The sequence below is a fragment of the Myripristis murdjan genome, chromosome 12 (genome assembly GCF_902150065.1).
Source record: "Myripristis murdjan chromosome 12, fMyrMur1.1, whole genome shotgun sequence".
Lineage (NCBI taxonomy): Eukaryota > Metazoa > Chordata > Actinopteri > Holocentriformes > Holocentridae > Myripristis > Myripristis murdjan.
In genome coordinates, this window is record NC_043991.1 from 20,395,992 (window position 1) to 20,423,183 (window position 27,192).

At 40.3% G+C, this 27,192-nt stretch overlaps 2 protein-coding genes across 2 annotated transcripts; both read left to right on the forward strand.

The window, feature by feature from the left end:
- Positions 1-1,482: 1,482 nt before the first annotated feature.
- Positions 1,483-8,171, forward strand: nfil3 (nuclear factor, interleukin 3 regulated). The gene is made up of 2 exons (XM_030066128.1): positions 1,483-1,673; positions 6,335-8,171. Exon 2 carries the CDS (start codon positions 6,460-6,462, stop codon positions 7,870-7,872), a length of 1,413 nt encoding a protein of 470 aa, XP_029921988.1. The 5' UTR covers positions 1,483-1,673; positions 6,335-6,459; the 3' UTR covers positions 7,873-8,171.
- A 2,505-nt stretch (positions 8,172-10,676) lies between these two features.
- On the forward strand, positions 10,677-26,802 carry auh (AU RNA binding protein/enoyl-CoA hydratase). Its single transcript, XM_030065891.1, has 10 exons — positions 10,677-10,967; positions 13,357-13,424; positions 14,611-14,698; positions 15,924-16,010; positions 20,057-20,149; positions 21,178-21,234; positions 22,143-22,330; positions 23,629-23,679; positions 23,974-24,021; positions 25,144-26,802. The coding sequence occupies exons 1-10, from the start codon at positions 10,742-10,744 to the stop codon at positions 25,219-25,221; spliced, it is 984 nt and encodes a 327-aa protein (XP_029921751.1). The 5' UTR covers positions 10,677-10,741; the 3' UTR covers positions 25,222-26,802.
- The last annotated feature ends 390 nt before the right edge of the window (positions 26,803-27,192 follow it).

The window sequence follows — 27,192 nt, forward strand, 5'->3', positions numbered from 1 at the left end:
GGCTCCACATTTGCCTCCAACTAGGTGAATCCATATTTAGGACGCTTTGAAAAGAGGATTATTCAATCATCAGAAAATGCTTCATATGCAAGAAAGTTTCTTGTAGTGCTGAAATCATTCTTCAAAGAACTCTAAACCTTTTTGAAAATAGTTCTTTGTGGTTGGCTGGCTCAATGTAGAACTCTTTTTTTTTTTTTCAAATGAAGAACCATATTAATGCTATAAATAAAGTGCCATTAAAGCAACCACATGTGTGGTGCACTTTAACCATGTCTGTACATGTCAAGTACAGTGTATTGGGGAACAGAGTGCACTTTTTTTTTCTTTTGTACTAAACAAGAGAAAGGAGAAATAAATATTTGGCCCTTTCTGATTAGTCTCAATGGCAGAATAAAAGGGGCAGTAAAGTAAATATCACCTCATTATTCCAAAACTCTTCTATTTTCACACATACATTCCATATTTGTTTCTTGTCTCTTCTGCCTGATCTGGTTTTATCAATGGAAAATAAACTGAATTTTAGCTGCTAAAGACTACATCTTGATGTTATCCACTTTTTACATTCTTGTAGAAAAAGGTCCAGACCCAATGTTTTTGTGTTCTGGACTCCCAGGATGACTTTCAAGAAGTTGTGGGCCCCCATTTGATTTGATTTTACCCTGTAGGGCGAGACCCTATATCAAGAGACCCCACTTTGACAACCACTGGTCTAGACTACTTCAAAAAGACACGTTATGCGTCAAAGTAGGTAAAAGTTGGTTTGCCATGTTTTCAGCCACAACACAAATCCTTTAGCAGCAGTGAGCCACTAGGGGGCAGTAAAAACCAGACTACCAGTTGTTCCACATCATCGACGAGCTGTGGTACACAACGTAAACAACGCAGGTGAGGGAGGCAGCAGCACTGTGATCTCTGCAGGCTCCGTTATGGCATCTGGTCAGGTTACAGATGACCTAGCCACAACTCTGTTGAGTGGTGTTTATGTAATATCATCCCAAAAACAGTAATAAATAAATAAATAAACCCGGCTTGCCAAGCGTGTATTCATAGCCTTTGATTGGTTATGGAAAAGCGCCGCACTTGAAAATGAGCTCAAAATAAATGTGAGCTCAGGTCTATGAATTGTTATTACAACAGAGAGTGATAATCAAGTAAAGATGGTGATTATATAGCCTATTTTAATGATACACTATCATAATAATAATGATATGATATTGCCAGTCTAATAATTCATCACATTGACCAAACAGCCTACTAACTTGTCAGTCGATCCTGGGAAATGGTGCTAGATGCTGACTGTGCCTAGGTGAGTGCTAAGAGAGCTGAAGTCCGTGAACGCACCACGCGGTTTGTGGATGACTTCATAAATTTACATCAGATCGGTGCTGCCTGCTGGAAACCAGGAATCATTGGTCAAACTTGGAAAATGCCGCGTTTCAATTGGCCGCGCGGGCTGTCACTTAGCCGCACGCTGCCAATACATTTAACCAGTGACCTACTAACACAGATCCATGAGGAAGGAGTCACTCGCAGATAAAAAAGCCAGAAAGGATGAGAGGAACGTGATCTACAACTTGTGGGATTTTTTTTTTCCTCCACCAAACGCGAGAGGATTTCTTTCTTGATGGACCGCGGGGCAACAGGAGAAAATCTTCAAGCCGGGTCCCATAAAGGTAACAGCTCTGATTTGAGGTCAACAACCACGTCCTATTTCTGGTGTTAAGGAGGTTTAGGCGTAATGATGTGATGTTTACGCAGCTCCGTTGACCCCGGCGTCCAGTAGGTTATCGCCACATGGCTCGAAGCTTCTAGATGTGACTAACATCTATGTATCTGCTTATTTAATTATTTATCAGGACGAACTCATGGTAAACTTTGGTCCTTATGTCACCTCATGATGGAAGCGAAGCGCAGCCCGTAGTCATCATTAGACTGCCCCGGCCGCCTGGCAGGAGCGGCGCTGCACGGCTCGCTGATGTAAGCAGGAGCGCTTGCAAGGACTGCCTGGAAATTTTTTTATGGCTCTTGAGACAAAGTCCTGGCGTTCACGGACTGCGACATCGCACCGTGACCCAGAATTTGCCGTGACTGGGTGTAGGCTACAGTGTAGGCTGCCGCTCCGCAGGCTGCGAGAAGTCTGTATTTATCCAGCAACTAACAGCCTACTTTAAAGGGCGTGTATGGCCCCTGCACTCCAGCCGCCAATGTCATGAGCAATCAAGGCAGTGATGTCGTAACACAGCGGCCACCATTGTCTTAATACATCTAAATATATATGTATATTTATGTGTGTATGTATGTTACTTGCCAGGTGGGAGAATAGTCTATATTCTAATATTGCATAACCTCCGCAGCCACTGATATTGCTGGCAGCCAGGGGGAGGAGAGCCTAAGATGAGCTCATTGTGTAATCCTGACACAAAAAAAGGAATCTGGGGCAAGAGGACATGGAGGGGGACCGTCAGGCACAGCAGCCCTCTCTCTCTCTCCCTCTCTCTCCCTCCCTCTCTCTCTCTCTCCTGGTGCGCCTGAACCCAAGGTGAACCCGCCTGCCGGTCTGCACATCCAGCGGCAGCGCTGTGGCGGCTCCCGGACGCTGCCAGCCATTTTATAACGTGCAGCAAATGTAGGCGTGATGTCATGACATGCTACTTTGTTGGAAAAGAGACTGGCCCAAGGTCTGCCCCAGGGATCATTCTCTGACACAGCGTTTTGTGTCCGAATTTCGCTCCTTATAATAATAATAATAATAATAATAATAATAATAATAATAATAATAAAAACGCACTACTTATTATCGTCTTAGAAAATATTTGCTTCCAAATTCGTGTCAAACGGATAAACTTGGTTTAAAAAAAAAAAAAAAAAGTTTTTACAAATGTCCTGATGAAAGTGGACTACCTAAAGTACCTAGTGTTAAGGAATCAAGCTTATTTATGGTCTTTTTATCTTAAATCACAAGCGTCTGTTGATACGAGCTTACCATAAACACCAGAGCAGATTCACTTCATGTCTTCTAAAAACACAGGGCGCAATGAGCAACTTAGCAATAAATTACCAAAAAAAAAAAAAAAAATGCCAAAATAAACCATCAAATAATCAAAAAACTAGTAAATGAAATAAAATTAAGAAAAAAATGGAGAAACTAAAGAAAATGACATGAAAATGAGCAAAAAGTGGAAATTATAAGAAAATAATTTTTTCTTGTAATATAATTGTACATAAATTATAATAATATCGTTTTTTTTTCGATGTATTTCTAATGATTTTATGTATTTTCATGTAATTTTTGTTGGTAACTTTTTTTTTTTTTTTTTTTACTAATTTCTTACTAAAGTGGTCATTGCATTTTTCCCAATGTTTTTGAAAGCGTTCCAGTCGATTTGCTGGGGTTTCAAAGGGTTAAATGCCTGTGAAAGCAAACATTTAGCTACATAAATCTGACGTCAGTTCAGGTTTCAAATGGTTAAGGGTATTTCCCCGACAGTGATCACACCATGGACAAAACGAGGAGCAGACCATGAGGGGAGCGTTTTGACGGGCTGTAATATTTAGCAGGAGCCGGGCCGCAGCCGCTCCACGCTGCTGGTCCGGGCGCCGTGCAGCCGCAGCACAGCCGCTGTGTGTGTGCGTGTGTGTGTGTGTGTGTGTGTGTGTGTGTGTGTGTGTGTGTGTGTGTGTGTGTGTGTGTGTGTGTGTGTGTGTGTGTGTGTGTGTGTGTGTGTGTGTGTGTGTGTGTTCAGGCCTGGCTGTGGGGTGATGCAGGGCCAGGCTGCATGTATTTTTGTAGTGTGCCTCTAGTCGGCCACGTGTTTCTGCTCTGTCTGGCTGCACTTCTTTGTTCCTCCTGCTCCCAGCATACGGCAGCCCGCAGGCCCATAAAAGCATGGAAAGTTTTTTTTTTCTCTCTCTATTGTGGCTTTCTAATGCAGGGCCCTTCAGACTTTAATGTTCTGGACCCCCAAGTTTTCTGTAATGAAGCCCCAGACCCCCACCTGACTGGTATGAGAAGATATTTTGGTTTGTGCTAATTATGGTATTGCCTACTTGTCCCAAAAAAAAAAAAAAAAAAAGGTTTGAGTAGCAAATAAGCAAAAAAATACCAAAACATTACTAAATTCAGAACAAAAACAGCAAACAAACAGACAAAAAATAAACAAGAAATTTATCAGAAAAATAGGTAAACAGACTTGAAACTGAGCAAAAACTTGGGTATTTTTGAAAATTATAAGGAAACTATATTTATAATTAATGTGATATATTTAAATGTGATGCTGGAAAAGACTTGTTGGGATTAAATGTTTGTGAAAGGTGTCTGAACACAGCCATTTAAATTAAAGTGAAATTAAACTATTCCTCATTTACCTGAAGGACCACTGTAATTAAAAAAAAAAAAAGTTTTCTATTATCTTATTGGTGTTTTTTTTTTTTTGTTTTTGTTTTTGTTTTTTGCTACTTGCCTTTCTTCCTTGTGTTTTTGAAAGAAATCCTGTGAATTCAGTCAGGTTTCAGGGGTTCGAATTGTTTCAGTGCCGTGCTGTACTATAGGGAATTACACTAAAGTGAATTTAAACAATTCCTCACTTGGCTGAGGACACCCTATAAGCCTCTCAGGGGCCCCTTGTGGTCCCCAAACCCTACTTTGACAACCCCTGAACTAGTTAGGTTTTTGCAAATGTTTGTGTTGTTCACAAGAGCCAGTTCATTTGGCCACAGGGCATCAGGGTGATTGTGCAATGCTGGTTTCACCCACTTTCTCATCACCAGGAAAAAGCCCCAGCTGTCCAAGTAGGTCTTCTGTGGAGAAATAAGTTAACAAAGTGCTGGGATTTTCTCTGTATCTGTGGGGACTGATAGGAGAACCGCTGTCTGCAGGGCTGAGGCAGATGCGGACCTCGGGCAGTGGTTGGTTTAATCAGTGTGGATCTGGAATATAAAACTGATTTCACAATTTCAGTTGAAGTTGTCTTTGTGCACAAGATGCCTGTGGTAACCTCCTTCGCTGTCCTTACATCACTAGTGAGCCTGCAGGTTAATTGCATAATGTGGAAGTTGTGAAATATTTCCAAGTTAAGAGGCTCAAGTCCACATGAAGTCATGAGTCATTGATGTTAAAGTCAAAGTTGAGTCTCAAGTCATCAGATCTGTGACTTGAGTCCAAGTCAAGTCCGAGTCATGCGCCGATAGTATTTACTGTGAGTAAATAATTAGAAATAAAAATTGATTTAAGGCATTTTATTTGGATTCAGGCTGACTTCTTACTTGTATCTTGTGCATTTACTGTCAACAAACACTGAAAACATTTGGTCAGAATGAATTAATGTAAATGAAATGGAAGTGTTCTTGCCTGTAGTGATTTTTGAATTGATGGTGCACTCAGTAAGGCTTTTTTTTCCCCTCAACAGCAATGATGACATCACCAAAATGCAGATGTAAAAAGCACACTGTAGTGGCTAACTTAAAAGTGCTCTAACAAGTTACATTTAATAAAAAGTAAGCAAGTTACATTTTAGGAGCAATAACTTGGTAAAGTAATTAGTTACCTTCAAAAGTAACTTTCCTCAACACTGCTATTAAACAAAGATGTAGAGGCTGCAGGTAAATACAGGTGTTACAATAACGTTAATTAAGATTCTGCTTCATTTAGGTGTAACAGAGCCAGAGTGATGCTGTTGTCTATGCAGGATCACTGGAAAGACGAAGAAGTTTAAGACCATCTCCACAAAAATGTGTTTTCTTATGTTCATGTCCCCTAAAATGTCTGACCTTGACTCTGCTGACTTGTATCTCCGCAAAGTTTGTCACCAGAGACCAAATCTACGAGGCTAGATTGCTACCTCACAAATCTGACAGCCAATCCCGTCAACTGATGGGGTGCTGCTTTGAAAAAAAATATTTGTTTTCACGGTTAGATTATCAAATAACGGCACAGTTTTTCTGAGTGTTGCGGGACGGGACTTCCTCATTCTATGAACACAGAGCTGACCCACACAAGTGTTTAATTTTCAACCAGATCAACCCAGAATAGGCCGACAGTCCATGGCAATCCATTTAGTTACTGGCCAAGTTGGTTTTGCTGTCGAGCACCGCTGCTCAACACACTGCCAAGGATCACTGGAAGCACTAAAAACATGTTTGGCATTCAAATGATATTTAATTAATGATATTTAAACTCATGCCCTGGGTGTCCATAAGACTTTATTTCTTTTCAGAGGTACATCAGGAAGCTTCCTGAAAGAAATGATCCCATACAATATTAAACTCATCATCATGAACTAGATGTACATTTCCACTTAATGTTGATATCTAAAACAACTTTCTTTTTTCTCTACAGATTTCATGAACTCAAGTGGAGTATTCCCATGTGGAAGTCACTGCTGGACAAAACAAACCATTCACAGCCATTGCCACTCTTGGGCTTTGAATAAAGAGATTTCTATATAACATGACCAAGGACCTATGAACATACTGACAGTAGTGAATAGCGATAATATGCAAACAATCAAGAGAGAGCCAGGCTCTAGTGGGTCATATCCTGGAGAAGATGCCCTGGTTCTGGCTGTGGCTTTACAGGGGGCCAACAGAGACCCAGTGGGTCACAAAATCACTGGCATACCATTCAAGGCTAAAACCACCTGTCGCCGGAAAAGGGAGTTCATCCCAGACGAAAAGAAAGACAACCTTTACTGGGAGAGGCGGCGCAAAAACAACGAGGCGGCCAAGCGGTCCCGGGAGAAGCGTCGCATCAATGATATGGTGCTTGAGAATAAGCTGATGGCCCTTGGGGAGGAAAATGCGTCCCTCAAGGCTGAGCTCCTGTCACTGAAGCTTAAATTTGGCCTGGTGAGCTCAGCAGCCTATGCTCAAGAAATCCAGAAAATCTCCAGCTGCACAGCCTCCCTGTACCATGATTTTGTCACACCCGGTGCTGGCCAGGGCTCCTACAGCAGGGAGCTAGAGTCTCTTCAGCTGGGTAGCAGCTGCATATCAGTCATCAAGCACTCACCTCACAGCACACAGTCTGATATGTCTGAGACATCCACAGCAACTCAGGGCAGCTTGAGCAGCATCTGCAGGTCCTCCGAGGCCATCAAGCAAGAGCCAACAGAGAATGGCAGCTACACACAGGACAGGAGCAGCCCTTATGAACTGTATAGGAATTACATGGCCAGCCCGCTGCCTGGATTGTATTCCCAACCTGCTGCTTTCCTGCAGATCACCAGGTCGTCCAGCAACTCTCCCAGGAGCTCAGATGACGGGGCCGTGAGCAAGTCTTCGGACGGCGAGGACGAGCAGCAGGTACCTAAAGGCTTGATGCCGCCTTCAGCCGACCCGAGGAGCGTCATCGTCTCCACACTCAGAGTGCCAGACACCAGCTCTTCGGCTTTGCCCCATAAATTGCGGATCAAAAGCAGAGCCATCCAAATCAAAGTGGAGGCCATCGACCCGGAATACGAGTCTTCTGGACATCCGCCCTCTGACATCTCAGAGGGAGCGTGCTACCAGGCAGCTCAGGACCCCTCGTCAGAGTACGTTGAATCTTCCCTCAGCCCTTTATCAGTGAAAGTAACCAGTGTACAGGACTGGACACACCAGTCTGAGCGGTGGCACAAAAGCAGCATAGAAACACTGCAGGATGGCTGCAAGAGTAGCAGGCTCACACCAAGCCCCGTCTCCAGCAAACTGATTGTGGATGTCAATGCCCACTCAGACTTTGAGAACTTGTATGTGAAACAGGGCCTCACTGACCTGTCTGCGAAAGTGGCCTCCCTGAAAAGACTGATCACGACACGGCAAGGGTCTGTGATAGAGTCAACCAAAAGCACTACATATCATCAGGAGTCATTATCAAAAGGAAGTTCCTCTAAATGAGCTCTGTATGTTTGCACATCTTTTTCCACTGTGTTTACTGTTGCACTGTGCAGTTGATATGATGTAAAATAATGCAGTTCATTTAAAATGAATAGTGTGCGTGTGTGTGTGCGCGCGCGTGTGTGTGTTGTGCATTTTGCTGTTGTAGTTTGGCATATCGTCCTGATGATATCTCCATTTGCCCAGCAGCCCAAAGTTCAGCTACCTGTACATGAAAGTTAAATGTGGAAACTTTTTTCTCAAGGTTTGTTGTAATGGTGAGGTTTTGTTTACAATAAATGTGTCAGCACTGAACCATGCACGTGTGTGTGAATGTGTGTGTGCTGAGGGTTCACATACCCAAGAGGAATAAGGGTTTCCTTTATTGCAGTTACATCGCTGAAATGTTAAAAAAAAAACAAAAAAAAAAACTATATAGTGTTTTCATCGTGACACTAGGGGGCGCAGGGGGTTAATTTAATTAAACCCCTGTTCTAATTAAATTAAAACAGGGCACGGCCTTAACCTAAAACAGGTAATCCTGGTCATCAAAAAGATTTCCATTTCATACTCACATTACTTACTTCTGTTTGGAAACAGATTAGGCCCATTCTGAGAAAAACAATCAATCTTAGAATTTTAGATGGACTCTTATTTAATCTGAATTCTGAGATTAAAGTTAAAATTCAGACATTTCTCAGTTCTGTCTGTTATCTCAGAATTCAAATTTGTTTTCTCAGAATTCTTACAAAAGTCTCGGAAAATATTTTTTAAATTTTCATGTAGCTCTAATCCTTTCTTCTTATTTAAACTAGCGAGTCCTTCAATCGATTTAAAGTGATAATCCACCAGATGCGTGTTTTTTTTCTTGGTTTGGATGCCCCCTTTGGTGAGAAGTGGTCATTGTTTTGGCGTTTTGCTCTCTAACCCCACATAGTGTTAAACTCTTGTACTGTCTCACATTCATCACAAACAACCCTCTGGTGTTGCCTCCATAAATATAAAACACATCTCTTGCACAGGATGTCTCCAGGGGAAAAGCCCCCTCCTGTCCCCACAGGGTTTCACAAGAACAAAGGTTAAAGATTTCATGAACTGGTTCAAGGTTGAATCACTGTTGTGTGGTACTGACAACAACAGAGGGAATCAGAATTGACACATTATTTATAGAAGTGTTGTGGATTATTACTTTAATTTACAAACCTGGTGATGCTCATAAAACCTGGATGGTGTGGAACTCGAGGGGAGTCAGGACGGACTGTTAAACCTGCTGCCTCGGAGGTTTAATTTAAACCCTCATTTACTTCAGGACTAACACTAATCTCGAATCTCAAAATCATATAATTTAAATCTAGAACTATTTTAATCCATGACCCAGAACATGAATTGAGAGTTATTCCAGTTTTAAAGAACATTTTAGTGTGTGCCTCGGCCTAATCCCGGTCAGGAAACCGCCCCAAGCTGTTTCCTACATAACACATGTTGCAGGGTTGCCATGTAAGTAACAGAAACATGGCAGGTTGATAAATGTTCTGGCAAATCTCACTTGCTCTTTTAAATTTCGGCAGCATCAAAAACGTCATTGAGGAACAAGTCATTTATTCTACAGAGGGAATGAAAAACAGATTGGAGAGAAAATTCATAACTCTGTTGAAAATCATTTCTTTTTTGTCAGCGGCGTTATATCTAACCTTTGATTGTCCATCATGATCCACAGAGTTTGAATCTTGGACTGGGACATTTGACAACCACCGGCAAATGAACCTCATTAAAAGTGTGTAGGGTACAGTAAAAGGCTCATTTGAAGTGACTGCAGAGAAATGTCTAGAAACAAGCTATTTTAGCTTGGCTATTATTTTCCCTATACAGAACTGCCTCAAATACTTTCAAAGAAGTATTGTTAAGATAGTAAATGTTGCCTCATATACCTGTAAAAGGTGTGATGCGAAATGATTTCAGCCATCATTATGGAGAAGCCCTTTGTCTTCTCCACAAAGATGGTACAGTAAGTGAGCTACTGGAGGGCAAGATGAAATTACATATTTTCCTCTGTGCTTGCATATCTCCTTTTTCACTGTGTAGCCCCATTCAGTGAAAAACAACAAACCACCAAAGGAGTTCTCTGCTGCTGATCATTTATTCACTATGATAGTCTTGGATTAAGATTAGAATAATGGGCTATTGGGTAATAGGGCCCATCCTGATGTGCAGCTCCAGGTTGAACAACACTACACTGGCTGCGGATGAGGATGCATCACGTGGCTAAAGTACACGTCACTCTGTTCAAAGTTTAAACAAAGATGACATTTGTAGCAAGAGGTCCCACTCCCCGACTCAGGTCACAGTGAGAGGCGATGTGTCTCACAAGTAAAGCTCATACACGACGTTAATGTTAATTATTAATACTGCGGACACAGCTCTGTTACTACATGTAAATTAAACGAGCCGAAATGTTATAAACATATGGAGAATTGTTATTTTGCCAAGAAAACCCGTCCCTTTTACACATAACGTGACACAGAGGACAGTTTAGCATCATGACGCTTAACAACTCCAACTCGGCCGTTTAAACGCCATAGAGCTACGTCATCAACTCGCGTTCACAAGACGTTAAAACTCGTATATTTAAATACATATACACAATGACAGCATAAGTTAAACACGCCGAAATATTGCTAATATAAGATATTACTTAAGAAATGTTGCTCAAACAAATAAACCTCCTGTAGTTTCATTGGTAGGATAAAAACAACGATCTTCTCAATGGGGTTTCGTAACCAAGAAAGAGGACTATTTTTTTAGGAATGCTGACGGAAGTAGCTCCGGAGTCGACCGTCGCGCTCTTTCCGGTCTGTGGTTGAAAGTCAAAACAACACTGCGGCGCGGCAGCATGGCGGTCCTGATGGGGTGCAAAACTCTGTTGCAAGCGTTTCGGTGCCAGGCGGGGGACCTGGACAGCTTGTACAGACTGGGAAGTGGTTCCTCAAGATGTCTGCAGTATGTTTTCTCTGACAGAGCGTCGCCCCTTCGCCCGGCCGGTCACTCAGCAGCACGCCACTACAGCTCCGACGCGAAGGATGACCTGCGCGTCAGATACCTGGATGGAGACGATTCAGGTAGACTCCAACTCACATGGCATAATATCAGTGGAAAAAAGCACCTCTCCATCTAACTTACATGGATGTACAAACTGAACTCACATGGGAAATTGTTATAACGTTGCAAGCATCAAATACACAGAAGAAACGTTGCTACAACACTAAAAAAACACTTTAACTACAGTTTAGCCCACTGAACTACCCTGCATATGTTTAATATTCATGTGATTTGTGAGAAAGGTGTTTTTAATGTACTTTTTAAATGCAAGACCTTAGTTCTGTCAAAGCAGATGAGGTGACAGTTATCTCACTTCACTTTGCGTTCATCTCAAGTCAAGTCAAGTGTAATTTTATTACCCAGAACAGGGAAATCGTTTGGTCAAGGTGCAAAACACTCTTCACAGCAGAACAAAACTGTGAACAAATAGGCCAAAAGTCCTTTTTCTTGGTCCTCTTCCTGTGACCACTGCCTGTCTCTCAAACACAAATAGAAAGTACAAATTCCAAAATAAACCAAATCATTTTGGTCTTAAAAACAACCATTCTGCTTTACACAGTCCTTTTCTTTTGTCTCTAAAGCAAAGCAGTGGTGAGCATTCACTCTGCACTTTATGTAGCTAATATAAGGCACTTTGTCCCAGTGACAGTGTCTCCTGTGGACGCAGACACCTTCAGGCAAACACAAGTCACCTTACACTGCAGCCATGTTTAAAGCTGCAGTGTGGAACATTTATTTTTTATAGTCCGGCAGAATAACTCAAAAAAGGCTCAAATTTATCCACTTTGTGACAGAAGCATAAAAATTTGCATACTTGTGTGATTTTCCTTGCAAAAAAAAACGTGATATAGCTAATTAAGCAAAAGCCCAGGAGACTTTGTAGTGTCCCCCATATGTTATTTTGAAACGACACTTACCAGTGATTATCGGGATGGCATTCCATGTGTTTGTTGTATATTCACAAATTATACCTTAAATTGTTCATGTTGAGTTAGCGAACCCTTTTATAGCCAAAGAAGGCCCTTCTGAGGCAGGTGAAGTTGTTTTAATTTCGGTGTTTTTTTGTGTGAGTGAGTTTTATTGACAAGTTTAGCAGCAGCACAAAGTTTTAGCCCAAGTTTTTTGCCCTTTAAACCAGTCAGAGACGCTCTCAGGGATGGGCTGTATCTCATCCCTGTGTGTGACTTTTGTGCTTGTAGTTCAAGTACAGCAGGGTCTGGAATTAACTTTTTGGTGAACCAGCCACTGTGTCTGCTGGATAAAAACCATTACCAGTCACCAGGGGCCGGTCACATCACCTGATTGTAAGTTTTAACATAAACTAATTGTAACCTAAGTAAACCTTAAGTAAACAACTAAATGACAGTTGAATGACAGTAGTGCAAAACAGGTTGCACTACACTAACCAGTCATTACATTACATGAATAACATTAAACTTGAAACACAAATTAGTAATATGAAAAGTTACCTCTGACCGCAAAGATGCAGGTAACCTAGAGGTAATAATGTTGGGGTTTTGTGGGAGAATTTAAATTATAAATGTATGTGCTCTCTTGGAGTTCAGTTTTTGAAATCTGTCTTCTTCTGTCTGTTTTATTTATTTTTCACGGTTTAGACAGAAACAAAATGTTTTCAGCCCTTTCTCTTCATCAGCGTCATCACTAGTAGTATGGAGCAATTCTATTTTTAAAGACGGACATGTGCAGAGTTTCCACAGGTGTTCCTCATGATGACAATCACCACCAGGGGCGTCACAGTGGGGGGAAAGCAGGACTGATTACCCAGGGCCACAATGGGGGAGGCGGCCCTCAAAAGGCCTGTCATGTCTTCAGTCCACGACAGACTTTTTTTTTTTTTTTTAAACTTTTCTTGAAAAAAAAAAAAGTCACTATTTACTTAGATTGTTGTAGACTGCTGTAAATCATGGTACTGATGATGGTTATGGAGTATGCATATACTCATACCTCAGTAAGACACTTTGGGTAAAGGTGTTGACTAAATAGCAAATGAAGATGCACTGAGATATGACTGTACCCGCCACATAATCCATCACTTTCAGCCTCTGCTGAATTTTGCATAAGCTAAACTAAAAAACAATGAAAACATTTCATTGTCAACACAAAGGATGATGATGAAGGGCTTGGTTTGGTCCAAATTATTCCCTCTTCTGACTGCAGCCATAAAACCAAACTGTGTTCCTTGGGAATAGACTTTAAAGTTTGAATAGTTCCAAATCTGTTCAGTGTGATTTCAGTAGACAGTGTGTTGATGTTCAGTAGGAGATCCCAGTAAGAGTGTTTGTACTAAATCTGTTGGTTGATGCTCCTGAGAAAATACAGCCTCTATGTTTGGGATTACTTTTACATTTGCTGTTGTTAATCTGCTTCTCACTCTGTCTTGTCTTTCAGGTATTGTTGTTGTTGGGATAAACCGACCCAAAGCCAAAAATGCCATAAGCAAAAACCTGGTGAAACTGGTACGTATGTGTTTTTGCATGTTAAATTAACATTTATGTACTGTTATTCATATAGAGAAAGTTGGAGTTTCATTGGAAAATGATACCTATGTAAGAATCAACCCACACACAAAGTCATGCTAATATTCATTTTTAGGTTTTTGGTTTGTTTGTTTTGTTGTTTTTTAGTTTAGATAAGGGATACACATGTTTTCTGTGGCCAGCTGCAATTGCCAGTTTTATAACAATCACAGGTCCGATTGCATAGTGAAATTATGCATTTTACCCACACTTTCTACTAGCACGTCATGCTTAAGTGCACAGCGAGTATAAATACTAAAATTCCAGTTAAGCACTGAGAAAAACACTGTTCCTATGTTCCAAAATAAATCGTAGGTTTTACCTCAGCATTGTAATCATAAGTTTAGCCTCTGCAGTATTTTTATTCCTGCAGGCCGGAGGCATTGTGTTTTCGGGTTGTCGTCCGTACGTCCCATTCTCGTAAATGCGATATCTCTGGAATGCCTGGAAGGAATTTCTTCGGATTTGGCAAGGATGAACTGATTAGATTTTGGAGGTCAAAGGTCAAGGTCACTGTGACCTCATAAAACACGTTTTGGGACATAACTCAAGAATTCATAGACAGTTATGACAAAGTTTCACAGAAATGTCTAATAGGGTGAAATGATGGCATCATAACATTTTACATTAAAAAAGGTCAAAGGTCAGCTTCACTGTGACATCATAATTCAATGCCATAACTGTACTTTGTACTGGAAATTATTCACTGGAATCATACATGTCAGTATAGGGATAGCTTTCATTTTGTAAAAAAAAAAACCTTTTATTAAATTCCTTCAAAGTCTTCATTACATGTTATATGAGTCTGGACAGACGTGTATGTAATCTGCAGCTTGACTGGTTGGTCGAGGCATACAACCACAAGGCGGCAATTGTGATTTATAAATATTTTCATAGAAATTCACTAGCATCTAGGGGAAACACTGAAAAGACCGTTCATTATTCTGTTCTCTTCAATTCAGTTTCATGAATTTGATTTATACCCCAGCGAAGGTCCAGCAGGCTGAAACGTTGTTGAGGATAAATCCCATTCAAGTGTTAAATATATACAGTGTGCAGATGTTTTTTTTTTTTTTTTCTTTTTTCTTTTGGAATAAATTAGTAATAAGTTCTGGTTGTGTTTCAGATGTCTGAGGCTGTGGAGGACATTAAAAAGAACAACAAAGTACGAAGTGTTATTGTATGCAGTTTAGTTCCTGGGATCTTCTGTGCAGGTAAATTTGCTTTGTTGCATTTAAACAATATTCTCATGACTAAGTTCTTCATTTTTTAAGTAGAACGTGTCATGGTTGGGTTTGGTACCTCATTATCTCACACCCGCTGAAGCCCCCTTGATGACCCTCAATGAAAACAAGCAACATGTTTTAATACCCAGGCAACAGTTAGCACTGGGCTAACTGTTGCCTTGATTCACACTTATTAACCCAGACCTTACAGTTAGCCCTTTAAAAAAACACTTTAAAATCTTAGTCCAGGAGTAATGTCTTCAGATAAGTTGTGGCACATTTTGGGCTGGACAACAAACATTTATTGTTTTTTCAAAAGTCTGTTGCTTTTCTTCTAGCCTGAATTCAAACCCCAGTTCACACTACAGACCTTAAGCCAGACCTTTTGGACATATCCTCAGAAAATCAGGGATTACCTCCTTTGGAGCAGCGTTTAGTTTAGTTGAGGATTTCCCACATTCTCAGTTGCAGGTGTGAAAACACAGTTAGGCCAGGGCTAATGGACATCTTGGGGGGGTCACATTATATGATATCTACCATAAGTACCCATTTCCAACTTATAAATAGCTTTCACATCAACATTCAATTCATAATTACAACCAGGAATTTAATATTCTTTAGAAAGCTGCTATATAACTGACAAGGACCTAAAGTACGCAGAAGCACCTGGAAAATAGTGACCATTACTTGAAAATAAATCAAAATTTCATACTATTTTTTTTTTTTTATCATACATCCTTTTTGAGCCAACAAAACAACTACACCTGTCATAAACTGAGTTCAGTTTTGTGACAGATGGTTTAATAGTATTATCTCTTCATATAAATGTTAAGACCTATAGCATTAGCTTTTTTTTCTTCCGGCTTGTATTGATGATAATCTTTCTGATGTCTACCTTCTCTCCCATATGACATGAACACGGCATTAGCCCAGGGCTCAGTGTGGTGTGAAAAGGGTTTCTAAAGTCATACCAAGTCATACTAACCCCTTCCTTTTCCAGCTGACTGACCTTGCACCCCAACCAGGAGGGAGATGAATAAAGTTGACCAAATCAAACGAAAAGCTGCTAGAACGATAGATTTTCTGACACTTTACATTGAAAATCGAAGGTCTTGCTTCATGGCCACCTTGTGATGGGGGAGTTTGTTCCTCTGGTGCATCTCAAGAAGAGCGAGGCCTTTGCATTCATGAAGGTGATGTTCCCTGTGTGCAGGTGCAGACCTGAAGGAGAGAGCCAAAATGCACCAAAGTGAAGTGGGACCTTTTGTGTCAAAAGCAAGGGCACTTATCACAGAGCTTGGTAAGGGGTTTTCATGAATGATCAATGTCATTCACTGTCAGAGAATTCATAGTGTTTCGACTTGGATGTAGTCTGCACAATAGCTGATATTTTTTGCTAATAAAATCTTTGCTCAGTTGTGTTATTGTGCTGAACGTAACATGGTTAATATTACTTTGCCCCTTAAAAGGGTAATTCCACCAGACCTCATTTTAGAACATCATTTTGCAAAATATGCCTTTTGCAATATGCTTCTTTTTCTGTGAGGTTTGATGGATATATTTTCAAAATAAGGGTATTACAGTTTCTTCACAAAAAAAAAAAAAAAACACTAGACTCTAACAGCCCTGCTAGCAGCCTGAACAAATGACTGAGTTAGTGATATTGCTGTTTGGAGCCCTGTGTTGTTGGTAGAGGAGCTAAATATTAAGTTTGTAGCACTGTGAAAATGTTCACACCAAAGTAAATTATTCCCAGAACAAGTACATTATGCAAACACCAAGATTGCCTTACTTTACAGCGAACACTGAGAAGCTTTGTCACAGCCCTGCAGTGCTTGTGATGTTTTAGTAAAGCAATCTTGTTATTTAAACCCTCCTGCTTTTCTGCTTGGGCTAGTTACCTACACACTTCTTATCTATCAAATCAGATTTGTGGCAGTATAATCAAACAAAACCTCTTACATATCAAACAAAATGAGAATTTGAGAAAGAATGAAAGTCTCTGGAGCAAAAGAAAAAAAAAATCATCTCAAACGTAAAGCTCATAACTGTCAAACAAAGTGTGTAGCAGTGGAAGCTACTGATCTTGTTCTTGCGTAACACGCCCCTTTATTTTCAGTTTTCTCGGTTTCCTTCTTGCTGACCAGGCTTTTTCCTTCTGCGGCAGCTTTGCGGTCACACTGCCAGCTCTCTCTCATTTGCGCTGCCTGAGTTTTTGTTTGCAGTTCTGACACAAACCTTTTCGCGTGGGCCTTTTTTTTCCCCCAGTGGTGCATCCCCATTGGTTAATGAGTTTTTGAGTGGCAGCTCAGCACACAGGATGTAGTGCTTCACCAGCTGTCACACCTCAAGGTAAAGTCAAAACTCTATTATGCCCTCAGAATAAGCGTAGTAATTAGCTACATGTCCTCATCTAATGTTAGATGTAATATTAGTATTATGAGTATTATTGCCGTGACTCGTGACATTGTGATTGAAATTGATTTTGCTAATTGACATTACTCATGTTAGCTAACCTAGTGTTAACTTAGTAAGCATCAACAGTGGCAGTGAAGTACAAAGCTGGGTTTTCATCTACAATAATAAAAAGATAGATTAACATTGTTCATCCCAGAGACAGCAGATAGAATATAATGTTAGCCTTTTGTCTAAACCTGTCACATTTCCAACATATTACAGTGGTACTCAGAGGGTCTGTCCCTTTTAAATAAATGAGTACCATGAATGTTTTAAGGATAAGTCACTTTCGGCTATTTATTAGCAGACTCAGTCCTTTTCAGTGCTGGTTGCTAGTGTTATGAACAGCAGATGAGATGTATTGGAAAGATTAAATGTTAATCTCCCCCCTACAAGGACGGACTGCTGGGACCATGGTATCTGCACCCACATAATGCCACACAAGCAAGTACTTTTTTTTCATATTATCATAAGGCACTATAGCAGTCGATATAATTATGTTCAGTATTTCTAAAGCAAGGTAATACTACAGTCATATATACATACAGTAGCTAGTCAGGGTTCTGTAGCTGTTCATCATCAGTGTAAAATTGCAATGTATTTTCCATCAACAGCCAAACTCTTGATCATCGGGGACACCTACATGTGCCGTGGGGCTTTGAGGTCCTCGGAGACCCTGAGGACCAACCTTAGCGTGGATGACATCTGGGTTGTTCTGAGGTGGAAGACATTTTTCTGGCCAGTCTGTCCCAGTAAGAGCGATATCAGATGGGCTCCTCCACTGCGCCGCAGATTATGGTGCCCTGGAGAGGTCACCATAACCTGCGTGTCATCGCTGCCCTCCTCACTGCTCAGGCTGGTGCCAAACAGAGACGAGGCCCGCTTGTTTGTGAGCAGGATTATGGCTACATGTTCATTGTTTAATTGGCAGCTTTGTGCACTAATCTGTTAATCTCACATAAAGTTTGACACTCGTGGGCTATTTTTGTGTGATGCGAGTTCATTTCATCCCTACAACAAACTGAATTATTTACACCGTTTTGCCAAGGCCATTAAAGGACCATACCAGTGACTTTACGTATTTAGCCTAATGTCTACAAAATGTGTAAACTTTAGGAACTCCAACATTGTTTTTCCTCTCTTTTATCCAGCCACTGGTTTTCATTCATTCCACTACAATATGAAAACAAACTTTCAGAGACTTCAAACTTTCTTCACACCAGTATTTCTTCACCATAATAAAGTCGCCCACATAAGTTTTCCTAAAAGCAGCAGCACTGTTGTGTTTTAAAGACTTAAAATTGGGCAGAGGGAAACAGTCAGTCTGCCAAAAAATAGTCCCAAGGGAACATAAAGCTTTCCACAGCCAATTATCACTTCTGTTGTTTATGAATGGTAGTGACTTTGTTAGCAGCAGAAGCAGAACATTATAAGTTTGGTGTTTCAATAAAAAAAAAAAATTCTAATTTGAAAATCAAAGGATTTTGATTAAGGTTTGTGAAATCTTTCGTACCCCTGCATGATTTGCAGAATGGTTTGTTGCAAACTAAAATGTGGGTAAATTGTAGCAAATGGGCCAAACATTCAAAATCACTGGTATTTTCCTTTAAAGCCCAACTCCAACAACATTTTCTCCATTGTTGAAGTTGTCCCTTATAGGATTTTTCTGTTTAAGTCCAGAACCTGGCCAAGATTGTCCAAACTTATGTGATTACTGATAAAGCTTGCAGCCATAACACTCCTCAGCTTTACTACCTGTGCTCTTCCTTGTCTTCTCTTTGTCCACCCCGTCCTAAAGTGCTTATAAGGACCGCAACACTGGCTTTTTAAACTATGCATTACGATACATTAAGCAGTAATGTTACAATTTCTATACTGTGTGTTATTGATGCTGATTACTGATTACTTTCTAGCACTGAAATCCTGCCACCTCATTTCGGTATGTAATTTGGTCTTAGGACCTTGACCTTGGTCCACCTCTGTGTGTTGATGGATCCTAAAATATTATCGCTGCTGTTTTATAATGTGCAATAAAGTCATTTATTAAATTGTTGTTCTAAGTCAGTTGATTTTTCTTATAATGCATATCTGGTACAGAGTTAATACAAATATCGACCTAAGTCAAACCACAGGAAGACACACTGATGTTTTTGTATCTCAGAATGTAGACCATTCATTAAATGGCCGTATTTTATATTATCTTGCGCTTTTGCATCCATAATAAATAATGCAAAAATGTGAATGTTAGAAGATCCCTCATTGATTTGTATTAGCTGCTAATCTGCTGCTCTGTTGGTGCATCAGAATAAGCGGAGCTGCAAATTGATCAGGGCATCATATTCATAACTCTTTTAAGAACACAGGATGGTGTGTGTGTGTGTGTGTGTGTGTGTGTGTGTGTGTGTGTGTGTGTGTGTGTGTGTGTGTGTGTGACCTCCACCTGCCAGATGAAAGGCACCAAACACATTCTGCTCAGTACATCAGGGTTTCCTTGTGTGGTCACTCCGTTCTCAGTTTTCACCTTGCCCTGTTACAGCAAGGCGCTTAAATGAAGACTTGAAAGATGACAGTGGCCTTGTTTTACCAATTATTTTTGTATTCATTATTATTTTGGATTATCAGTTTTGATTTAATAGTATTTATTTATTTGTTTTACCCATTTATCCATCAGTTGTGTTAAAAATTCCCGACTAGTTTGGATCCAGCCCTCATGAGTCAACACGCCCCCATTTTTTAAAAAATATATGGCAATTCCTGAGGTCTGGAACTGCTCTCATCTATGAGGGTAGGTTGGATTTAATCAGAATCTGATTAAATCCAATCTTAAATTAAAATTAAACATAAAAGCATTTCGAGTCTTTTGGTGCCATGTCTTGTTTTCTTTTGTAGGCAACCTGCCCATGCCAACAATTGCTGCAATTGATGGAGCTGCTCTGGGAGGCGGCTTGGAGATGGCCCTGGCTTGTGACATCAGAATTTCATGTAAGATGGTACAATTGTTGGAATATAGATTCATTTCATTGTGCAAGGGATTATGTACAGATTATATAGAGTGTGCTGCAGCGGATAATCAGGCAAGCAGAGATACTGGGCTTTGTATGTCTCTACATTCTGACCAAGCATGACAACTTGGACGGTAACTCAGTGAATGTAAAGTAGTGGTGGACAGGTGTATGCAATGGACGTTGAAGAGTTTCTAGGGGTGATTATTAAAATCAGTATTTTTTGTTTTACTTTTAAGTGATCAGGAATATGTAAAAGGCGCAAAACAGTGAGATAGAGAAATAGCATCATGTAGCCGGTGTTCACCGTCAGATTCCCCTGCACACACTGATGTGAGTTTAGTGAAAGACAAATAATTCTTAACCCACGACAGTAAATTATCCCTGTGTGGGAAAACCCTGGTGGGCAGGACGATGATACAGTGTTGAGCACAGCCAGCCAGTGAGTTTGCATGCATGTTCTTTGTTTGTGGAGTTTCCGTGTTTTCTTAGTTTTCTCTGGGTTTCCTCCCACAGTCAAGTGAACTGGAGACTCTCCCTGCGTTCCAAATCGCATACTTATACTTTTTACTTTTAGTATGTACTGCAGCTGCCCTTACAAAGTATGTAGTTTAGTATGTATTGGGACATACTAATTCTTTTTTTCCCTACTAAATAGTATGGTAGTATGGGTATTGGAACGCAGGGCTTGTATTGCCCACTGGTAAAAATGGGAGTGTCTGTCTGTCTGTCTGTCTCTGTTATCGCTGTGGTAGACCAGAGACTTGTAAATACAGATGTGTTGTTTAAGTAATACTGGCAAGTTATCATCCATGTTTATCTATACTAAATGTACAGTTTTTCTATCTAAATAAAATTAGGTGATTAAAGATTGGCACCACTATCATCATGATTCTGTTTTAAATACATGTGTCAGATTTTCCCTAATATAGCTAAAATACATGATGACGCCATGAGATATGATGGTGTATCTTTCTCATATCTTTTGGTGTGTTTTTATTTTCACAGCCAACTGCGCAAAAATGGGACTGGTTGAGGCCAAACTGGCCATTATTCCAGGTGCAGGTAAGATTGAATTCCTCAGCTCAAAGTGTTTTTTTGTTTTTTTTTTTCTTTTTTTTTTTTTCCAGATTTTCCATTTTACTAAAGTGACCACAGAGGTTTGCCTTTTAAAACTTGCCTCCAGCTTACACTACACTGCAAGTGGTGCAACAGTTGGATTTAAATGTCCATACCAGTGATTTTGCACATTTAGCCTCATATCTACAAAATGTATATCCTTCATGTTTCTGCAAATCGTTTCCTAAAGCAAGCTGTTGTATTTTAGGACTCCCATATAAATTTTCCTCCCTTTTATCCAGCTGTTGGTTTCCATTCATCTGAAGTGAACTGCTGGTGATGCATTCAGGGGCGTCTGACAATAATAGGCTAAGGTCATCTACCACTGACTGGTAAACCTAACCCAGAGGACAAAAAGCACCAGTGCCATGGATATATTGAAAAGATTGAAAAGTATTCTTCATTTGGAATTAGCTAAAACTGTCAAGGAGTGCAACGCAACTACCATCAGCTGCCGAATCAAATTTGAGATGAGGAAAAATATAAAGCAGCAAAGGTAGAAATCAAACACCGCAGTGAAACGTGCGTATTAAGGGTGAAATGAACCAACATGTTTCACCATTAGATGACCTGAAAACTGAAATACCAGAGTTTAGGCCACGAGTAGCTCAGCTGACAGACAAAAACCTGTACAACCCACACTTATTGCAGAAGCAGACAGGAGGACACAGATGACAGAGATGGTTGAACTCTAATGAAGGAGGTGAGAAAGTTGAGGAAACAGCTATCATTAGAAAATCTTAGAGGAAACACTGTCACACACACAGAAGGAGACTGATGTAGAATATATCCTACATTGTATATTAAGTATCTGAGTTCAAAGCTGTGTTTGATTTCTTATCTTTCCTCTGCAGGTGGTACCCAGCGTCTGCCCAGGGCTATTGGTGTTTCCCTCGCTAAGGAGCTCATTTTTGCCGCCCGGGTCGTGGACGGAGCAGAGGCTTGCCGCCTCGGCCTGGTCAGCCACTCTGTAGAGCAGAACAAGAGTGGAGATGCTGCCTACCTCCGGGCGTTGGAGCTTGCCCGCGAGTTCAACCCTCAGGTAAGAGAAGCATGTTAGTAACACGTTGCTGTTACTCTAATTCAAATGATACTGGGTGAGAAACAACATGTTATTTCTTAGCCTTAGTGGCAGCTCTTGAAATATTTGTGATTTCAGCAATTCCTCCCACTCAAAACACACTCAGAAGCATTCTACACCTGCGCTTCATGCTATTTTGGTATACACTCAGTGGCCGCTTTATCAGGTCCACCTGCACTGTCTAATACAATGCAATACAACTGTTGTGCCATAAAATTTACTTTTCTGATGCCTATGATGCTCAGGTTTTCTTGTTGTCACAGTAACAGAGGTGTTCATTCACTTCTATGTTTGGCATTGAGCTCATAGTTAGTGCTGCTGTTGGACTGGGCTGCATTTTATTGAGAGGTGTTTCTAATATTCTGTCCCCCCTCATCTATTTAAACAGGGAGGACAAAAAATTAGAAACACCTCTCAATATAATGTAGTCCAGTACAAGACCTCTGCAAACTACAACCTCAGTAATAAACATAGAATTAAATTTACACATTCTCCACAATGTCAACAAAACTGAACATTATAAACTTTGTTAAAAAGTAGAGTTTATGGCAGAGCTGTTGACCTGAACTGCATTAGACTGTGCAGGTGGAGCTGATAATGTGGCCAACTGAGTGTATATGGCCCTTGTATTATAATATGGCAGACATTGATGTTGATCGATTTGATTTGATTTGATTTATTTATGGATAGAGTTAAAACAAATCCAAAGGATGACATGTAAAAGTGCATGCACTTATTTCCAACATGGTCCTTATAGATGTAAACACATAAGACAACATTTACACACATAAACACACACACCATCTCAACATCCGGAGACATCATGTTGATGACCATAAGGTTTTCAAAAATGGAGGAAAATAAGCTCTGTCTCAAAGAGGGCGGACAATAGTCTCCAACTTGTTAACCACTTATTTTTTTAAAGCACATAACCTGTTACAGTTTTTCAGCTGAGATGTTAACGGGTGTATTTTACATCACAGAACAAAAACTCTCCGAGGCTTATGTAAACCTGGAACTTTATTTAATGCATAAATCAAAAGATTAGTGGGGAAAAAAAAGACTCAGAAATCTGTCCAGGGAGTTCATGACTCAAAAATGCTAATTCATTTCCAGGTTTTTAAGCTCAGAAATTGTAACACTCCACAGACTGTTTAAGTAATGCACAAAAGAAATTTTAGATAATCAAATCAGACACAGTGGGCTGTGTGTGTAATCCTAATTCCCAGTTAGTTACTGTCTCATTGTTATTCCCACAGGGTCCAATTGCAATTAGAATGGCAAAGTTGGCTATTAACCAGGGGATGGAGGTAAGGTGCACTCAAACACAACAGTAGACATCACACGTTTCATTAATTCACTTTACCCACTATAAATTCTCTGCAGTCTTTCTCTGCATCGCTTTCCAACTCTCAAGTGGATGATGTCAGATTTTCATATTTAATTATTGTCATGGCAGCACTGGCACATCCAAATGGTGCAGATTGGAGCAGAAAAAAATGCAAATCCATGTAGCTTTTCTCCGTTAAAACATCAGATCTGTGTCACACAAGACAAAAAACATCTGACTTGGTGCCGTCAAAATGCTATCCTGTCTCTTCCAGGTTGATTTAGCTACAGGACTGGCAATTGAAGAGGCATGCTACGCCCAGGTAAGTATCTCAACAAATTCCACATCTTGTTTTTAAAACATTCTCGTAGCATTACAGTGAAACCTTCCATGTTACAGTTCACACATTGATGCACCGGAGATGAACTCATATTGTACACACCAGGGTGGGCAGCCTTTTTGATATGAAGTACCATTTTCAAATGTTGCTGTGAATCAGTGTGCTATCAACATTAAAGTTATCATTAAGCTTAATTATGACACCACCTCAACATTTAAATCTCCAACCGAGCTGTAATTTAGTTGTGTTCATGCAGGCAATTCACACAGCAACATTCAACAGCAACAAGAATGCTGCCATCCTGTGGTGACAAATTATATGCACGGTTCCCATTTCAGCACACTGCTTTCAATGACGTTACCTCATTTATGAAGTGTTACAGAGGCTGAAAATTGTCAAAAAGGGAGAATTATACAGGAATTGTCCATATACACTCCTGATCAAAATCTTAAGACCAGTTGAGAAATTGCAAGAATTTACATTGACAGAAAATGACACTGAATCCACCTTTTTGCGAAGATTTGAGCTTTTAAAGGCTGTGGTTTCAAACTTTTGATCAGCTGATGAACAGCCTATTTCTGTTTAATGGTTGTTTGCAATAAATTGCTTACTCTTTTTTTTTTTTTTTGTCTCACTCCCATTTCTTCTTTTTGCATTTTGAAGCTCTACTTAGAACCTTCTTAAGATCCAACAGTGCAAAATGTAAATTCTTGCAATTTCTCAACTGATGTTAAGATTTTGATCAGGAGTGTGTGTGTGTGTGTGTGTGTGTGTGTGTGTGTGTGTGTGTGTGTGTGTGTGTGTGTGTGTGTGTGTGTGTGTGTGTGTGTGTGTGTAAAACAGTTTGCCACTGCACATTTTATTGAAACTACCACATTCGTCACTATGATCTTAACCCATCCAAAGAAAGTGTTACAGTTAAGATGTAAAATGTAGGTAAACTGTAGTTAATGGGCCCAACATTCAGGATCACTGGTATGGTGCTGTAAAACCTTCATAGACAGGGTTTCAGCACAGATTGTGAATGAGGCCCACTCAGTGGTGATTGATTGTTTACAGCAAACAAGGAATGACTCAAGATGAAACTGTACATCTGTTTCCAAGGTGATACCAACAAAAGACAGACTGGAGGGTCTCGCTGCATTCAAGGAGAAGAGGACTCCTCGCTACAAGGGGGAGTAAGGGCTCGGCCTAATCAAACGCAGTTGCAAAGTACTGCCCAGGTCCACTATCACAGCTTCAGTCATATTTAGGGGTGGAACGGTACATGTAAAACACCAACCTGTTTGGTACAGTACCCTCAGAACATCCAGCTGAACACAACAACTTTGGGTTCATCCTGTTCAGTAATGTGGCCAGTGATTTGAAAAACATGACGCTAAAAGCTAAAGCGCTTTCTGGCTGTGGCAATTAATGCTTTTAGGTGAAACTGTCCTAAGTAAGCACTGACCACAGCGTACTGAAAATCATATTTCTGAAATCTGTAAAAAATTAATTGGTTTCAATAGTTTGAATATTTGCATGCAGATTGACAATTAGTAGCTAAAATAGCCAGTTAATCGTTAAGCGTTTCTGGATTAGGTCGCTCATCCAGAAATGCCAAATACATTGCCATAATGTCCTTTCAATACATGATTAAGTGGATACATCAGATTTGTACAGTGGAAAATGTATTCTGATGCCCTGTTCCAAACTAGTGGAGGAGTAATGTTCACTTTGCTCCATCAATGAGGGCTACAGCCAGGAAATAATAATCACTATGTTTACATGGGCTCCAGTATTCTGATATTTACCCGATTAAAACTGCACTTGGAATAAGAAATGTCTATGTAAACAGCATTTTTTTTTTTAAATCACATGAGCGGTTATGGACAGACTTGTGGAGTACGCCAACTTTGGAAAAGATGACCGACAACACAAGCAAAAAATCTCAATATTACTGGTGTGAGGCGGAAAAAGGCGAACACTATATGCTAAATATTTTCGGTGAAATGTGTTATGTAGCGCTTGGCGAAGCCAGGCCAAATCAGGCTGTGCTGCGCAGCATGTAAACGGGAATATTAATGTCAACCCATGTAAACAGATTAATCAGACTGTCATATTTAGAATAAGGCCAATAGTCAGATTGTTTTGTCCATGTAAACGTAGTCATTGTTAAAGAGATCTGCATGAAATCATGGGATGGACGTGTTTTTTCCTCTCCAGAAAAGCCATCATGTGCAACATCTACTAAGCTACTCCTCTTGGTGATTGAAGAGGAGAGTGGAATTTTGAACCTTTTTTTTTTAATTTACATCATTTCATTAATATATTTTAACAATTCATAATGCCCCTGTGTAATTTCTGAAATGAAATGCTTTAGACTGAACACATCGTCTCTGTTGAACTGTGAGTTTTGTGAACCGTTCCACCACCAGTCAGGTAGCTGTCGTACTGACAACGTAGATGATGACCTTGAAGTGACAGCGAGGATTCTCACCCGTGCAAGGGGATCTGAAGTCAGGTATTGTGTCCAGACTGATCTGAACAGCTGATCGACCAGAAGCTGACTTTGCATGATATGCCTTTATGTTTTTTCAGTTCTTCTGTTCTGAGTTGCCTTTCCTTGTCTGCCACATGTGTTTTGTTCCTCAATGATTTTGGTCAGTGTTGTTGTAAATGAATCAAAAGCCTCAAACTGCTCTCATGAATACTTCCACAATGAATTAACCACAATGATAACCCTAGAAATGTTATGTTAATAAATCTTCTGTTGCCTAGAAATGACTGTTCTCCAGTCTGTTGTTGTTGATCGCACTGCACAGCAACAGATCTAATCCTTTTCACTAATATTTCATGACGTCAGTCTGTTCAGTGGACACAACAATGCACTTTCAGTCTATTTATTCATTTAGTCTAAGTTTTCTGCAGAGAAAGTAGGCACAACAGATTGCAGAAGATCTCTCTCTCCCCCCCCCCCCCCCCCCCCCCCCCCCCTCTCTCTCTCTCTCACGCACACACACCAGACAGCTCTACTTAGAGAGATCAGTGACAAAGACTAGTCTGCTGCTCCAACCATCCTGGGGCCAAATGCCTAAAACTCTATAGATTCAAGACCAAAAATCTTTGTACACACTAAAGCAGAAATATGCTACACACTCTGCGTCAGATTTA